The 19,111-nt window shown below is 39.3% G+C and overlaps 1 protein-coding gene across 3 annotated transcripts in view; it reads left to right on the forward strand.

Moving 5' to 3' along the window:
* The first annotated feature begins 343 nt into the window (after window positions 1-343).
* Window positions 344-19,111, forward strand: part of plppr5b (phospholipid phosphatase related 5b) — a 156,269-nt gene continuing 137,501 nt past the window's right edge. For all 3 annotated transcript variants that reach the window (XM_070986378.1, XM_070986379.1, XM_070986377.1), the window contains exons 1-2: window positions 344-565; window positions 3,599-3,693. In XM_070986378.1, the coding sequence (XP_070842479.1) occupies window positions 3,631-3,693 (63 nt within the window). In that variant the 5' untranslated portion in view covers window positions 344-565; window positions 3,599-3,630. The remainder of the gene's footprint in view (window positions 566-3,598; window positions 3,694-19,111) is intronic.

Consider the following 19,111-nt stretch of genomic DNA (forward strand, 5'->3'; position numbering starts at 1 on the left):
CAAAGGATTTTCTTATGGAGAAAAGGGTGCGACGGTGTTTTGTTTATTGCATTTTACTATTGACCACTTTAGAGCTGGTTAAGTCTTTGAAAATTAAATGTCAAACAGCTTTTCCATTTGCATTTTGAAAATGGAAAAATTCTAATGCTATTGTGGAATTACATTTTCAAACTTACATGAACTTTTTAATATAGTCCCATCTGGGCTTCCATACTGCTGATATAACTATTACATTTTATTTTATGTCATATATTTATGTTGCTAAGCCATAACTCCCTTTCGCCTTATTTCCGACGGTTGTGAAGGCAGCATTCACCTCAGCCCTCGACAGAGCCACGCATGCGCCTGAGCAGTGGAACCCCTTGTATGCGCCACCAGGATCTGACATTTAAAACCACGAAGATGCGGAAAAGTGTGAAGAACTAAGCCGGAAGCTACGGAGCTGGTGTAAGCTCGTGATGTGACAGTAGCAGACACAAGCGGACACTGCTGTCACGATCTGAAACTGCTGCTGTTTAGCCGGCTTATAGTCCAGAGAGGCTGAAAACTCGTGGAACTGTCCAAGGTAGGAGGCTCTCCCTCCGGTGTCCTTTAGCTAAGGAGCTGCACAGCGGACCGGCGCGCACGAGCAGGAAGTGCAGCCATGTGTCACTCACCGTGAAGCGGTGTCACACAGCTTTAGCAAACCCTGGTCTGCGTCAGGTCAAACAACAACTAAACTAGAGCCAAGTTACCTCTCATTCTACGTCCCGACACCGCTTAACCTCAGCAAGGTGACCCGCTTCTTTACGAGCAATTCCACAAAAGTTGGGACGCTGTGTGAAACCTAAAACTAAAAACACAGGGCTGCCATTTGCGAATGGATGTTTACCAACAGTGTTCCTGGGTCTATGTATTGATACCCTTAATACAATCATGTGTGCGCAAAGTGGTTATCTTCACTCCATCTTCACGCTTGTGCCTGAGCATTTCATACCCAATGGTGATATTATCACCTGTTACCTGTGGAATGTTCAAAAACAGGTGTTTCTGGAGCATTCCACAACTTTCCCAGCCTTTAGTTGCTCCTCTCTCAAATTGTTTGAAACGTGTTGCTGCTGTTGCTATCTCAGGAGAGTAACATTAAAACTTGTCTTTTAAAAACTACATTGCTAACCAGCGTAGCAGTGTCCTTTGTCAAAGAGATGCTGACATCATGCATCAATGAAAGCTGAATATGGAGAATCATCAGTCAGCCAGTAATCAGTCTATCTGTACAGTTGGTGATTTTTAACAGTTGCTGTTCCAGCTCTTCAGTTACTTCTTTGCTGTTGTGTTTTAGCACAGAAATCCTCAAGATCACAGTCAACAGAACAACCACTACTATGAAATCTTCTTTAGCATTCAGTTATTAATTCATCGTTTAAAGACAGACAAAAGAAATAGAACTATGAAATGACATATTTGATTGATCAGTTTGCCATATTTTTAAATTGATTAACTAAAAAAAGTTTTAATAATGCACGCACCCTTGATCTCTCTTTTGCATTAATTCAGCAGATGCTTTATAGTTTCTCATGGGGATGTTATGCTCGAAGACACCACTCGACTCAGTTTTGACCTTTCAAGGCAGAAGAATCATGGCGAGATGTTTCGATGCCTCGCTTCACCGTGCCAGAAATTCACAAGTCTGAGTCCAGCCATGACCACTGTTTCCCTGCTCTCTGCCTTGACTAACAAAAAACAACCAACCAACCAACCAACCAACCAAAAAAAAAAAAAAAAAGTCCCTTAAATAGATCCTACAGCCTAATGAAGATTCTACTTTACCAAGACCGTCTTTGACAGTCAGTCTCACCTAAAGCAGGTCATGACAAGACCTTACATGTGTATTAGTTACAATAACATGAACTGAGAATTGAATTTGAATTGAGAGTGCTGTGTGTTATAAATTCATTAAGGTATTTATATTAAATTGTATTCTGATCTTGAAAAAGGGAATAATAATTAGAATGGATAGTTCTTGCTGGGTTTCATTTATTATTTACTTAAACTAATGACTTATATTCCCAGTAAGGGGAATGTCTGCATTGTCTGTATAATATGTATATATATATATATATATATATGTATATATGTGTGTGTGTGTGTGTGTGTGGGTGGTATTTTGGAAATAGGTTATTTGACTGTTTCAAAACTCACACACTATAAGAAGTTCAAACCCCACCTTCTCTCACACCACACACCTGACTTTTTCAGTGTGTGTGCTGGATTTGTGTGCAGCGATGGGCCACATGGGCTGTGACAGGTGTTCAGAATGCAGTGCTGTATTCAGATCCACACAGGTCTGTGGCCATAGGCTGGCTCTCAGTGACTTACTGTGGTGCTGTTTGAAGAGGGCTGGCAGACTGCCGCTCAGCTTGATAAAGGTCACTGGAGTTCAAGCTGGATGTGCATGCTGTGCTGGGCTGTAAATACTGTGTGTGTGTGTGTGTGTGTGTGTGTGTGTGTGTGTGTGTGTGTGTGCGTGTGCATGCGTGTGCGTGCGTGCGTGTGTGGATACTCAGAGTGGATTGCAAGATTTTGAATGCCATTTTGATCTTCCCCTGGGTATGCACTGGGCCTTCTAATGTCTGCCACAGATTGACTTCAGGCCATCATGGGCTTTCCAGGGTCTTGTGTGTCATTAAATCAAATCACCAGCTTCACTGGATGTCATGGCCCAATAACAGTTTGTTGTAACTATTGAACCTCATTAGAATGTGTCCGATATTTTTTTCTGTTTTGTTTTTTAAAACAGTTTCAAAATAATTTTAGATTTGCTGAAGTGAGACGTTACAGAGGCAAATATAATTTGAAGTCTAAATGTGGTGAAAAACACCTACCATGTAAGTCTTTAATTGTAGAATATTAACTCCCAACAGGTTCACAAAAAACACAGATGACGTGTTGTCATCTATGTTGAAGCAATTCTTTTGGTAAAAACACTATTATATCTGAACATGATGATGGTCAAAATGACATAAATAAGACCCAAATTGAAATAAAGTGGGATTCTCCTTTGGTGTCTGAGCAAAGGCAACGTCAGTATCCTGTTAAATTATGGCCTTTTCATATCGACCTTTAACTAGCTGTATCAGTTATCGCTGCATTTTTATATCTTACAATTTGGCTTTCGTTTTTCTTATCAATGTTCCAAAGTGATGTAATCCTCATTAAATGTATGCTCATTCTAGTAGTTTTGTCACGGTCCTTAATGTCTCTCTACACATTTTGAGTCACGGCAGACTGGATGTCAGAGTTGAGGTCACGTCCTCTGATGTTAGATAGAACATTCCTGCAGTGAGCTTGGACACTGACGGTCCATCCAGAGATAGTACTTGTGCTCTGTGTTGTATTTATAATACTAATATACCAAGACAGAACAAACACGGTATATTGATGTTCATAAATGCAAGTAAGACCTGCAGGTTTTATAGGTTTACAGTTGACCAAGACACATCGTGGTCTTGGGTTTGAATCCAGTCCAGAATCTTGTTGTTACCCCCCTTTTCTTTCCTGTCTGTCACACTTAGCCTCAGTCTGTCTTTTTTACTTGTCTGTTATTCTTTCTCTGCAGTTCTGCAGTGCTGATAAGAAGAGCTCTTCAACATGCCTGCAAAACGACTCAGTAGAAAAGAGAGAAGGAAATTGTACACCTCACTGGCAGGAGAGGTAAGTTTCACAGAGACAGTATGAGGCGATGCATGGATGAAAAGTTCACTACTTCAATTCATTTCGCCGGGTTTTCCTGTAAATGACATGAAATCAACATTATTTATGTGTTTACTGGAGTTAGTGATGATTTAATGCACACCTCGTGAGCCATCGAGCACAGTGGTGCCTGAAGAGTGTGTTTGGTTTGATGAATATTTCATACAGCTCAAACATTCAGGTTTCCTTCAGTTTGTTGAGTGGGTCCTTGTTAACCGTGATGCCATCTAAATGTGCTTTTTAAAAGTATATTTCCATTCACATTTCCCAAACTGCTGGTTTCATTAGGCATATTAACTGCAGCAGCTGACTGACTGTGAGCAAACTTAGGACCTCCCTTTGGAGCTGAAATGATTCTCAAATTTCTCTTATAGTAAGTATTATACAGTTAGGGGTTAGGCCTAAGCCTCTAACCTGCAGGAGTTTCTCCTAACTCAGCCAGTGAGCAGCTGCTTTTAGCTGTAGGATGGCTCACCAGTATGGCTTCAGCTGTAATACTTCTTGAAATCCCAAGGTGCTTTTTGCAAAAAAGTAGTATTCTGTCACCATCTAGTGACAAGAGGATTGAATCACACGTCTCTGCATGCAGCAGACCAAGCATTAAGCCACGCTGAGATTCCTTTACTTTACCATATTCAGAAGCTTTTGAAAAGTATTTTCATGAGACTAATCATGAGGGGTTTGGACTTGAAGTGATGATGAAACACGGTCAGAGCATCCTGAGAGTCCAGAGTATTTCAGAGGGAGACAGAGTGTGTGGTATGGTGCAGTTTGTAGAGGGATATTAGTCACATCCTTCAGATTTGATTGCTAATGCTTTGGGAGCAGTCATAAAAAGAATTACAGAGAGATATTGAGCTGTAGGCCTGACTGTTGACCTTCAGTGAAGTGTTTGGTATCTCAGACATAAACAAATGGAGTAAACCACAATAATAAGAGCACAATAGCACCTTTATATCCTCTAAATGCATTTAGAGGATATATAGGGGCAATATTGGATATAACCATTAATTGACATATTTTCATAAATTAGTCCCCCTTACTTACTTGCCACAGTTCCAACACTGCCCTAAAACACCCAGAGGTCTGTCAGGTATAAAAGGTATGTCCAAAAAACCTGACAAATCCTCAACTTTCACAGGTTCAAATCAGAAATGTCACCAGCCACAGGTCATATCATCTTTCATTAATCAATGCCAACTCTGTGAGTAACATGATGACGGGCCAAAATGAGGAGTGTCTTGTCAGTTTGTGATCATTTGTGTGGGAAGAAGCTCCACACTCTAACACGACTGTACAATCAGAGTGAACTGAATCTGTCTGTGGTTCAAACAGCTGTGTAGAAAAACTGTCAGCTGCATCCTGTCAGTTTCAGTTAAACTTTCATTCATATCAGATCAATAATTTAAACATATCCACTCAATAGTTTGGAATCAGAACCTTCAGTGTTTGGGTCAAGTAGTTCAATTATTGAAAAATAAAGTGTATCAGACACATATTTGTTCAACGGGCATGTCATCTCCTGCTGAGTATATTGTTCTCTTTAGTATGTAGAGGTCAGTATTAACTTTTGTTGGAGTAGTTTTAATGCAGAATCCTTTTTCCGCTCGACTTTTGTTATTTTTATTTATTTAGAACAGATGTAGAGAAACAATGTCGCCAAGCTCAGCTCCATCACTTGTAACCATGACAGATATGAGTTAGCTCATTGGAAGTATGCTGTAAACTGCTTTGGTGCAGTGGAGTCTGGAGCAGGCACAGTTTCATCACGTCTGTCTAAACTCCCTCTGTGGACTATGTGTTGTAGATGTTGAATTCAGATTATAGATTTTGGCTTTATTATTTCATTTTGTGCTCAAATCCAACTTAGAAAGACTGACACTGGGAAAATGAACCAGACAGCTGGTGTATTGAGGCCAGCACATGCTGAAGGTAAACTGAGACGTTACTGTGACTCATCCTGTGTGATATTTCTTCTGAAATGTCACCAGGCTCTTATTTAGTACAAGTCTTGCTCTAGAATATAACAAAAATGATAAAAGAGGAAAAAAAACTCCTTTTTACTTCCCTCCTTTGTCATTTTCTACTTTTGAACAACACTCATTATTAATGCATAGTAACCACAGCGTGAACTGCGCAGTGTCTGAGAAAAGACAGCAGTGTTGAAGAACAGCTAGACAGCGGAGAAAGTCACAGAAAGGGACACCGAGTGAGACAACAGCATCAAATGAAAAGTATGGAAGCAGGAAGTCCAAACTGTGCTTGTGTCTCATCCTCTCCCAGGATGAGCCAATCACACTCCAGTATGTCCATGGCTTCCACAAAGGACATCGTCACTTTGATCTTCCTTAATTGGCCACAGTTGTCCATATAAATGTGAAAATCAAGAAGTTAAAGTACTGCAGTTCCATCTTTTTCTTTACAGTGAATGTAATGATGCCTGAATACTAATGAATGTCAGAATGTGGTGAAAAGTACATGTTTAAAATCTGTAATCCAAAAAAACACACAAGAAGTACAGATAACAGACCGGGTGACGCAAGCAAAAGAGGCAGGAAATCCAGCAAGAACTCTAACCATGAAGGCAGACGACCTGACAACTGAAAAAGGGAAAACACACTAACTTCACAAGAGAGGGAAGACTAGAGGGACAGATGAAACAAATCCACAGTCACAAGAGCTGGAAAGAAAGGAAAAGTTTGCTGTTATTCTGTGTATTTCAGTGTGGAGAGACATGAGAAAACAGAATGGGTGTGTACACTTCCAGTATCCCACACCTGTGCTGTGTACATCAATATGGGGAATGGTCCAGAAGGTCGTTGGTTGCAGAGCAGTTTATTCAGGTTGGACACGTACATCGTTTACATTTAAACAAGGGTAAAGCCCACATTTCTGAATATATGCTACAGATATGTGGATTGGTAAAGTGAGATGTGTGGTGGTGAACAGGCAGATAACCTCCAAAAATAATTAGACTTTAAAAAGCTTTCTTATTGTCAAGCTGTACTGTATTGATTTGGCTGATCATTAATTGTATTTGGTAATCAAGTTTGAAAGCAAAGCTAAAGAAATAAGACGAATGCTGTGAATTGTGAATATAGTTTTGTTATTGCACCTCAGGCAAGAAGCGCTCTCCCTGTTTTTCTGCACGGTGTGTGTTCCAGATTGGATTCAGCAGTCCTCTTCCACAGCTTTGCACTTGTGTGACTGTGAGACTCATGGACAGTTGAAATGGAAATGGACATTTTGTATTTTAGTTTTCTTGGCAAAACCTGGTGCCTACATTACTGTTGATGGGGAGAAAGAAAACTTTGGCTCTGGGTTGTCTCAGCATGATAAAACCTCCATGACTCACTTTATGTCAGTGAAATGCCGCTGGCATAACTGATTCACCTCAGGGTGGATGACCAAAGAACTGAAAAGGAAAACTAATAGTTCTCTTTCATTTAGAATTCATTTTAATTCATTTTGGCTTATGTTGCTGTAGTTACTTGCAGTATAATATAGACCTAGAGTGGTGTTTAAACTTTCAGGACTGTGTTTCAGGTGTGCTGATATACAGCCTTAACAGGGCTTCAGTTTACTTGTTATGGTTAATTCTCCCCTGCAATCGGCTGGCGACCGGTTCAGGGTGTACCCCGCCTCTCGCCCATTGTAACTGGGATAGGCTCCAGCCCCCCGCAACCCCGAAAGGGATAGGCGGTATAGATAATGGATGGATGGATGGATGGTTAATTCTCCTAAACCTGTGAACACAGTTGTATAATGTGCTCTGTGGCTGTGGAGGAGCTTTTGTGTCTTGAGAGAACCATCTGAGAAGTCACCCTTGGAAACTTTGGAGAAGTACAGGCACTTTCAAAAAATATTTGGCAGGTGATTGGATGAACCATCTGTCTGTCAGCATCTATCACAAGTTTACTTCACCTGATAAGATCAATGAACAAACAAAGGCAGTCGGGAGAAGAGCGAAAATATCTTTTCCATGGAGAAAAGCTTTCAGTGCTGTTCTTTGAGCTTCTTTCAGTGAAGACCAAGGTTTTTAGACTTAACTTAAACTAAGCATTAAAAATACTCCAACTAAAATCTGGGAGACTAGCTGTGCATTAGCTGTAAGCTAGCAAGAAATGGCAGGCCCCAGGGCTGTGTGTTTCTGTGTTGTGTTCAGTGTCTCACTTCTTTTTCCCCTCTCTGTACATTCATGAAGTCAGACAGATTTCCCTTGGTCAACATTTTGGCAGCTTTCATATAGCTGGTTCTGATTGATCAAAGACTTGCAAATATTTTTAAAACTGATCTTCGAAGCCCATTGTTTAAAGAGGCAATGTTTAGATTCAAACCACATACACATATGTCGAACCATTGGACCCAGTGATTTAATTTGTGATGGCAAATGTATCAGATAATGCTGTTTAGGTGTAATATTGCGTTCCGGGAAAAGCTCTCATATGAGTTTCAATCAGTGACTTCAATCTAGACACAGTTGCAAGGATAAGAACAGGTTCAAACACTATCTGCACAATCTCTATTAGCTCATTTATTAGATGCTCATATGCTTGTCATTCAAGCTCCGCAAAACAAATGGTAATGTCCTTAGCAGGACAAGCATTTGCCCAGACGACTGTTTTTATTTACCATCACTTGACATTAATGTAGTTAGTGAAATTGGGGATGGCCGATCTCTCACATCCAGAGGGGAATAAGGGAAACCCAGAATAGCAGAATTCACAGAGTCCAGATCCATCACTCCTGACTGAACAAGATGGTGCAACACACTCTTGATTTCCAAAGGAGCTGTACCCTCCAGAATGACATGCATAATGTCTTGAGGAGTTTGTTGTATAATGTCAAAGGCAGGGAGTTCAACTAATTTGCTCCTTCGATTGATCCCATATGTTGTTTTCAAGTTGTTGCGAAGCAAGTCTGTATCTGCCTTTTCTATTTCATGCGTCTGCCTGATATGCCTCTTCAATGTTCTTTTGCATCCTCATTGAAGTGTGACTGCATGTCCTCAAATGAACACTCACAGTGTCTGCATTTACTATAGGCAAAGCCAACGCCCTCCTTGGACCCTGCCAGTTCATGCTGTGCCAGAGTCTGTGTCACCACAAGTAATCTAATAGCAGCCAGTTTAGACCTGTATTTTGGATTAATGTTTGCTAGGGTATAATACACCATCAAAAGTTTATTTTTTGACGTGAAGGATCCGAGTGGATTACAAATCTCTATTCATCTGTGTACAGAACAATTTGCAATGCATTTGGTTTCTCTGAAAAGAAGGGATGTGCTTTAAAAAAGAAGCCATCAACAATGTCCTGAAAAAATCCCTCTAGACTTTTGACCAATGGTATGTAATGAAAGACTTTGTTTTTAATGAAAAAGTCTTTTGATGCTCCACGGTTCCTCTTGCATTTAGTTCGAGAAACTGGAATTTCGTCAGCATCCAAAATGCTTAACTGCTTCTTCATAGCACTGTTCTGTCGAAATGTTGTGGTAACACGTGAATGGGTCAACAAAACTGTCAAATACATCCATTACTTCTTTTTGGAGGTGTCCTGATTTGTTTTCCAAATGCTTCTTTAGCACCTGCTCTATCTGGCTCCTCAGGTTGCTCGCCAGTGATGACTGGTACTGCTGCACTCCAGCAACAATGTCATTCATGCCTCTCTGAAAATGAGAAGAGTAACACAACTTCATGATACATGTAAAAAAACAGTTTTGTTCATGACATGGACATTATCATCGGCGAATGACTGTAGTGAATAGGAGAACATGGCAAGCAGACTCACCGCCAACTATAACAGGACCTTTTCAACAAGTTCTATTTTACTATGTGTAACTGTAAATAAGCAAATAAAAATTGTGGTCTGTTTTGAAAAAATATTTTACCTGTGAGAGACGATCACAAAGGCAGTGGCCTGTGTGGTCAGATCCTAAAAAAGTTGAAATTGTATTGAGTATTGAGATCCTGATTTGATCTGACATTCATAGTTACATGTCAGGCACAATGTTAATCACAGAATAAATAGTTCTTATAAATAGTGCTTTAAATTTTAAATTATCTTTGCTCACTACATCCAGCATGTTTTAGCTGTCACATAACATTTTGTCTTTTCATTCATCCATGAGGCGTCAAATAATACTGATACAAACAATACAGACAATGTGTGGGATCTCAATCTGAAATGAAATGGCTGAGAATTTATTGGACTCAATATTCATTGTGATTCTTTGATGGTCAATTTCAGTGGACTGTCACCAGGAGAGTAACTTACCAGTTGCACAGGTCTGTCTTGGTTCGTCTCCATTTGCCCTTCATCTGCGTTTGTTGTACAGAGTAGTGGAGAGCTGGTGATGCTGCAATCCTGTGAAAGATAATCAGGTTGAATGTTGTGCTGTATCACACAAGGAACCAATAACTGGACATTTTTCTTAATTTCAGAGATGTATTTCATTCATCTTTATATTTAAATATTTTTCAAACAAACCAAGCAGCATATTTTCATGTAAGTAAAGCATACTCATAATCAATTTTTCTTCGTCCGTGACGTTCTGTTACCTGTACGACCCTCTGACTGAATGACGATGGTAGTTTCTGCCAGTAAGTGAGACTAATGTTGACAAAGCGATGATATACGATCGGGAGCGTTTCCGTGTTTTATTTTGAAAATGCTCTGTGCGTTTGACTTCACGGACTAGAGAATCATAATCGCAACACTGGAAGTCAAGCGCACACAGCATCCGGTAAATTTCAAAATAAAACACAACGGACAAACTTCCGATTGTAAATCATCCCTTTGTCAACATTAGTTTCACCCACTGGAACAAGCAAAAAGTCAAAAGTCAGTCAGAGGGTCCTTAAGCCAACGAATATCTTTGCTAAAGCTAACAGGATGTCATGGAAGAAAAAAAAAATGGGGCTAATAGTTACTCAGCTGCTCCTGCAGGAGTTCTTTTGGCCCCTCTTGGCTTCCCTCTTGTGGATGTTCCGTTGCATGGTTGCCATCTCCTGGATTGGTGCTTTGAAGAAGATGTTCAGAGTGTCTTCTCTTTACGTGATGTTAGAATGAGTTATACACTCGATATTCCTCAGTACACCCGTCAATACCACACACCAACCTGAAATCCGGACTGCGGCTGTGCATTCGATTGATGTGGCTCAGTAAAAGTTTCAGTGAAAAAGTGATGAAAACAAGGCAGATAACGCACCGCCAAATCATTTTAAATTTACAAAGTTATTTTCAAAACATGCACTGTTAGAGTTTCTTCTGCAGTCTCTGAAAACAATGGGGAAAAGTGAAATGAAATCGTTGAAGTACTTCACCATTATCTACAAAAATAGGGGAGCTCTATGAATATTATATGAAAAAAATGTTAGTAGTATTTATAATGTATAGGAGTTACTGGTTGCAGTGATAAATCTTTAAATTTTCTGTATGAATTTCAAATTATGACTGTCAGTTAGTCATATTCTCCATTTATATAATATTTACATGTACGTCCCCCCCTCCATCTTATGACATAGTACCTTCCAAATGGGAATGTGCCACAAGTGGTCAGTCAGCTGTCAGTTCAGTTGCAGTTGCCGCCTAAACTAGCTTTAGCTTTAGCTGACCTCCGTCGTGCTGTCTGGCCTTTGCAACTCCTCTGAACTCGCGACGCCATGGATGAAGATGGAGGGGCTTTTTCAGGTATGGATCCTACAGCAGTCGCAGTGTTGAAAGGTAATGTTAATTTGCTTTTTTCTGTCTTTGGGAGTTAAGCTAATTGTGAAGTTGCTAACATGTGGTCGCATGCTAATTTTAACAAACTGGTTTACTTGCTGACCTGTTACATGGAGGCTATGAGCAGTTAATTAGTAACTACACAGTCACACCTTAAAAAATGTATTGATAGTGTTTTATTGCCAGAATCCGTATTATGGTACAGAATGTGGGTAGTTAGCTTCGTTTAGCTTTGGCCTACTTTTTTGCATGCACGGCGGGAGGGTCTGACTCTCTGCACAGTTTGGTGGGGTGGGGGGTGTAATATTATACTTGCTCGGTCATTGCAACACTGCACAATTAACTTTTTAGCAGCTCAGCATTTATTTATGTTCCCGTGCTATCTGTGCATGTGTGTGGGTAAGAGAGACACAGAGTACAAGGTGCCCACACTGAAGGAGATGGCAGATAGCGGCTGCCAAAGTCTCCTTAATTAATGGGAAATACTGGTTGATAGGGTTAATAAATAAAATCATAAAATAGAAATGAAATAAATAAAATAGAAATAAAATTAAAGATTAAATCATTTCTGCCTTTAGTTGAAATGGTGGGAAGACTTGACCTCCTTCCTGCTTGGATGTGTGCTTCTCCGCTGCCACCATTAGCACATTCTTCTCGAAATGCATAGCTACACTCCTCTCTGTGGTGCAAACAGAGGTCTTAATGGACACCATACATGACAGAGACGTGACATCCTTGTATAAGAAAGCTATGGCTGAGTGGAAAAGATTCATCACAGAGTAGTACATAAATATCAAAGCTGATGTCTGGTTCCATTAATGTTTGCCTTGAGTAATACAGTTTGTTGAGGTCACTGGCACTGTATCAGATGTTTATATATTGTTATGTATGTTATTATACCTGTCAGTTTAGGCTCCACCCACACTCTCACCACCTCATATCATCACACACACACACACACACACACACACACACACACACACACACACACACACACACACACACACACACACACACACAGAGTCTGTTTTGCACTAGTTATAATTTCTCTTGTGTGATTTTAAGCAGGAAATAATGTGTTGCCTGTTCTTACCTGTCCAGCTGATATGCAGCTGCATGCACACTACTTTGTGTGTGTGTATATACTGTATATTTGTTTGAGTATGAGTGTATTAAAGTGTCACTTTTGCCTTTTAGCCTTGAGGCTGTCATGTTTGCTGTACTCATGTGCACGTTAAATATAATAAAGAAACATTTCATTTAACCAGTTCTGTGCCATTTCCTAGGATCACTGATTATCTAAGCATTAATTCCATGGCTTGTGCCTTATTTCAAGAATTGTAAGAAAAACATTCTACATATGAGAAAAATGTGCTTAGCTGTATCAAGAAAAGTGCACTAGTTTATAGTATGACTTTGCTGGTTTCAACAAATATAATGCTTAGTGCATGTCATTATATCAAGATTATGGTTCTAGCTGCTTAATTTAAGAATATTTTTCAACATATTGAGAAAATAGGTCAGGTGTATTTCATTAGAATCAAGAAAAATGCACTTGTTATTAGTTAAAATACACTAATTCTAAGGTATTTTTGGGTTCATTGACGTTAGATATTTTTACTTGTTTTGGGAAGTCTTGACAAGCAAAATTTTCTTGTTCCATTGGCAGATAATTTTGCTATTTTTAAGCAAAATAGACTTAATTTTTGTACTTTTTCCCCTTGTTTTTGAAAGCTGGCTTTTTGCAGTGCATGCACAATGACAGACGGTGTCTCGCTGCTGCAGACAGGTCGAGAAGTGAAAGTGAAGATAAATCCACTTTTTAATCCCGAAAGTTTAAAAATTAAACTCTGAGGTCTCTTCCTGCTGGTAAATGGCTCCAGAACAGAGCAGAGCAGAAGCTATGTGGGGCCAAATAATTTAAAAGACCAGCCATGACAGACACCACCTGACCAGCTGCCCTGCACTGACCACACATCTCTCACATTCAACATAAGACATGATCCAGCTGGGCACAGTGCTTATTGTTGTTGAGAGGGAAACCTTGTATTTATATTTGGTCACACATTTCTGCAGCAGCCAAAAGAATTCTTTCAAAACAGTTTGTTTTTGCTGGCCTGGTGCAAAAGCATACATTACATGCTCAGTTTAACATTTTGCACCTCACTTTAAATTTGAATAATGAATGCCAAATGGAAGGTGGTAGGTCTGAGGTGCACAGACTGGGTGGGCATCTCTATGTGCACCTATGTGCTCTGTTCATGTATGTGCAGCACGACAATGTGTAAAAGGGCTAGGCAAGGGTGAATATAGGTCAGCGACTGTGTTGATTAATATTAAATACTCTCTCAGTCTGTTACGTATTAAATGTGATAACGACAACTCAACAAATGGAAAGCTTTGCCTCAGGAAATCATTTGAAGCATCATGACATGAATACCAGGCAATTAGTATGATAATATTACGAATAAAAACGTAAAGAAATTGATTGGGGGAAATATTTGTATGATTGTATTGGACCAAAGCTATTTTAGCAATTCTAATGTGGCTCACCTTGTACATAGTCGCATAGTTTGGTAATTCATTTTACTTAACAGCCTTTGTACTGCACTGTGTTTCAAGGATAATATGACTTGCTACTTTTGCCAAGAAGAAAGTCCAAAAACTCTCCTGACATAAAAAAAAACGAGTAACTGACCAGTCTGATGTGTGTAGAGGTCTGTGGGGCTGCTGTAGCAGGCTGGTATCATTTTCAGATGATTAAATGAAAGTAAACGCAGTGAATGACTGTGGTATTTATCAGCATATCAGTCCTCCTTCAGAGCCTGCAGAGCTTTCATGAACTGAAGGAGAGGCCGCTGTGGACAGCACATACTGTAGTGAGCCCTAATTCATCGATCAAACCTTATTTTCTTTGCTAATTTTGGTTATGACAGAGTTTAAGTGAAATACCTAATTAATATTTAAAGCAACTTTCCTAAGGGATATTTTATAGTCTATCTATTTGGGGATTGGGGTTGGGGTGGATTGATCAGCACCTGAGCAGCATATAATGCATTTGTGATGGTAGGGGCTCAATCTGATCTTGTGGCAAACTTCAATTGTCAAATATGACATTGCTGCTCAGTCTAATGAACTTTATCCATGGCAACATTATGCAACACTTGTACTGGCATAAAAGCTCATATTTATACATTAAGGCTAGCAAATGCAACACACAAAGAAGCCAGTAACTTCAAGCAGGAAGGATCATGACGTCATAATACAAACATATAAATGCTTTGCTTGGGGTCAGATTTTGGTGCCAGTTTGAGTTAAGCCTATGTAAGATGCATGGAGAGGCAACAACTTAGAGCGTAGAAAGAGAAAGAATCATGTTCTGAGTGGAGTGTCCTTTTTTTTGTAGTATAATGATATGTCACTGTAAAAAAAACAAACCAAAAAAAACCAAACGGTTATATCGCCCACCAGTGGTCTCTACCAAATGAAAGAACATGTTACATGTTACATCCACATTAGCGGTGGTAGCTAGTCTTATATGAGGGATGGAAGTATCAGAAGTTCATTGATCAAAAAGAGGTGATGAAAATGCATGTGAGTTGAAAAATAGAGTAAAAATGGATATGAAATGAAAAATGAATGAATACCAGATCACGAGACATCATCAGTATGCAAGAACAAGCAACAAAGAAGCTGATCGTTAAATTCAGGTGATATTATCCCAGACCCCAAACACAAGATGCAGAATGATGTCGAGCCATTCTCACTCACTGGGACACAGAGTGCAATAGCAAAGAATCAGAAAGTCAGATCCAGACCCATGTCCATTACCGTCAGATAGAGTCCCTCTCAAGGGAAGTGCTTTGACTTGGGTAGTCAAGAATGTTGACTACTGTCTCTGAGAGACGGAGAGCTGCCTCCATGACATACCTTAATTTCCTAAGAAACGTTATAAGATAAGATAGATAGGATAGGACTTTATTGATCCCTTTATACAAGATACAGAATAGAAGAAACAACTATGTCTATGTACATTTGTACAGATTATCAAAAATAGTAAATGTTAAAGAATCCTACTGCCATAAAAAAGTACTGTTGCTAGTAGTCTTATTAGAAACTAACTACTGACATGACCTGTATTGTATTGCACTTGAGAAAATATTATTTCACTTAAGATATACTAGGTCTATGTATATGCACAATAAATACGGTTTATAAAAATACACTTTGCTAATATGGATAATATATAATAACAGTAGTGCAAATCAAAAAGCAGGTTATGATGTAGAATTGAGAAAGACATTATCAACACGTTTATCGTATCTTTATCTTATCAAAGGCAAGTTGTTGGTCAAGTTGCATTGCCTGATAACTGCCTCTTTAGCAGCTTGTTGGATTGTCTCATAGACAGCAGAAGGACTTATGGTGCCTTTGGATTGGTAACAATCCAAAACGGTACAATGTAACACCTATTTGGCACCTCTTTCCCCATGCAGGGCTGTACAGTGCGACGAGCTGTGAAGGAAACGGTCCATGTGAGAAATGAAATTACCATAGTGGCACTGAGCACCTCTGAAATGGTGCTTAAATGCTCACCTGCACAGAGACTGTTCCTGTTTTTACACACTTTTAAAAGTAAAACATATTGGTGTGGTCCTAACCACACCAATATGTTGTTTGTAGGTGAATCGGTGGTTGTAGTCTATCATGTCTGCATAGAGTTCATACATCCAAGACAAATTCCCACAATTCCTAGGGAACGGCAGAAATTGGTACAGAGAAGCTGTGCATCCTGATGCATTTTGAAGCAGGAGGTCTATTCACAATTGAAATTAATGAGATTATTATTGAAATTATTCAATTAACATACAAATCAAACAAGATGTACCTAACACATGAAACGTTAGCTAAATAACAACACACCAAAATGTTGGTGCCTCCGTCTCCCAGATTGATAACCTGTGAAACTGCGGGGGGAGGTAAGGGAGTGGTCTGCCTGTTCACCACTGTGCCAACAGCTTTCAAGTGTTGCACCAATGTGCGTTCACACGCTGCACAGTGATGTAATGGAACTTCCTGTGTATATAGTTTCCTTGGTGACACAAACACATTAAATATAAAAATCTAATTTGGCCCATGGCCCTTTTCTTTATTTCCTGTTTTTGATTTTAGCATAACAATGAAGCAAGAAAAAGGTCCATGTACTCTACATTCAGTGTAACTGACAGCCACCATGGCAGTATTTATAGTTAAGACAACTTCTGATTTATAGATATGGAACCCAGGTCCCAGGATTAAGAGACAAGGTACTAAACCGCTGGCTGTGCCAGCCACACAGTGTCAGATTGGGTTGTGCTGAGCTATGATGGTGAATTGTGTTGTGCATGCAGCCAGAGCTTTACAACTGGACAGCTTGTGATTTTTTCTGGTTGAAGCATCTTGACTTGATAGTTCATGATAGCTGGAGAAGTGGTTTCTTTCTTGGCCAGGCTTTTGAATTATTCCGTCCCCCGTAATAACCTGTGGTGGCTCAAGGTGTTTATCCCTCTGAAGCTCTTGCTGTGCCCTCGATGTCCTCCTCCTGAGCTCCCCAGCACTCAGCAGCTCTGTCCTTACCACACCACACTCAGCAAAGCCCTGGAATATTTTCACATCTAACTCACTGAATTAACGGTTTGTTTGGCCAAAACCAAAGGTGGTGATTGTTGGAACAGTGGAAAGATGAACATGATTTTGTCAAGTTTTATTTTGTTTCTCTTGAGTTTGAATGAAGCGGGTTTTAAGATCTGCAAGGTAAAATTGTGTTTTCTGTCAGTGCAGCTTGGTGGCTTTGAGGGGAGTGGAGTTAATTATAGGCTGTTTCTGGTTAGTGAGGAGGTGTGGCCATCACACCCATTTGTTTTGGTCAGAGATACTGGTGCTAATGTAACATCTATTGGCAGTGAATGTCACACATAGAATGTTTAAACAATAAAAACTGAACTGGAATGAACATTCTGGAAACTGAAAACTAAACTGAATTGAAAGCAAAAATTAAAAACAGGATGGATGTCTCAGCCTCTGTCGAGACAGATTTTTCTTTTTCTGTCTGTTGTGATTCAACTTAATGGAATTAAAATAAATCACTACATCATTGGCAAACTCTTGAATGACAGTCTGCCATGTAAAGAAAAGCATTTTTCATGGCTATGGTATAGGCTAATGTAAGGTAAACAATACCGATGTGCCATTTTGTGGGTCTCCTGTGACATTCTGGCCTTCTTTTGCACACAGCTGCAGGGCATATCCAATGTATTCTTTGCTGTTAGTATCCTAAATTCACATCAAAGAAGTAGAACCTGAAAAAGGACAAAGCAGTACCACATAAGGTGTGACATTACATTTTGTGTATTTGTAATGGAACATCCATCCACTCCAAGCATCAGTGGAAGAGATTAGTAAGTCATCATCCATGATCATTGGTGGTCATTATCATCATTCAGCTCATGTCATTTGTAAACTGAGGCTTCTGTTGGGACTCTAAATGGCCAGCAGTGAGGGTGAGGGGGGATAATTATGTTGTCCACCGTCATTTATGATCACAGACAGTTCTGGCCTCATCAAATATCAAGCTAATGGGCCTTCAGCATCCACATTTGAATTGTGGTCTACCATATTTCACAGAAACATGTACAACCGTGTGAATATTGTTGTGTTTATTGTTTTAAATGAGCGATTCAGTTGCAATGGACTGTTGTTGTTCAGGAGTTCACCACTGGAGGGTGCAGCCTGTACATGCAGTAGAGGGGAGGGATAGACACATAGGAGTCTGTGGTTTGTTCACTACTGATATGCAGCACATGTTTGCTTGTATCGACCAGCACAAACACTGATTGACTAAATACTGATACTAAACTAGTATTAAACTATACTAAATGACAGGTCTAGTAAAGTGAATTGCTATACAATATCAGTCATTTAAAGTGTACTATAAATGTGGTGTTTCTGAAGAATGGTATTTTTAAATATGCTATATCTGCTGGTCTGTGCCACATTATACTGCTGTGTTTGTATGTCTGCTCTGCTATGTTAGAGTATATGGTAGTTGTACTTAGGTATATGGTATAAATACTAATATATACCATATTATATATATATATATATATATATATATATATATATATATATATATATATATATATATATATATATATATTTTTTTTTTTTTTTTTTTTTTTTTTTCCAGGTACAGTGTTTACAGATGGCACAAGGCAATTAAGAAATATTAGTTTTTGCTAATTTTACTGTTACCCAAATGTAGATATTGAAGCTTCTGTTATTCTGAGAACTCTTAAGTTAAGATAGATGAGATGGACAAGAACCCCTAAGTGCTCCCCAGATGTTACAGTATCATTGTCTTTGATGTTGTGTTATTTGACTTTCTTGTTTGCTACTTTTGTCTTCAACAAATAAGTCTATGCAAAGGCTGCTAGGAGTGTGAGGAAGATGTGTTGACCATACTTAGCATGCTGGGGTGAGTCTGTCAGTGCACGAGCAGGTGGATGTAGAACAGGTGAGATTTATCATTGTTTTCTAGCTTTTTTGACCTGAGGGATATCAAATCATCATAGCAAATAACTTAATTTTGTTAAAAGGATGCAGAGGATATCATGAGCACA

This window comes from Chaetodon trifascialis, chromosome 18 (assembly GCF_039877785.1).
Source record: "Chaetodon trifascialis isolate fChaTrf1 chromosome 18, fChaTrf1.hap1, whole genome shotgun sequence".
In the NCBI taxonomy this organism is placed as follows: Eukaryota; Metazoa; Chordata; class Actinopteri; order Chaetodontiformes; family Chaetodontidae; genus Chaetodon; species Chaetodon trifascialis.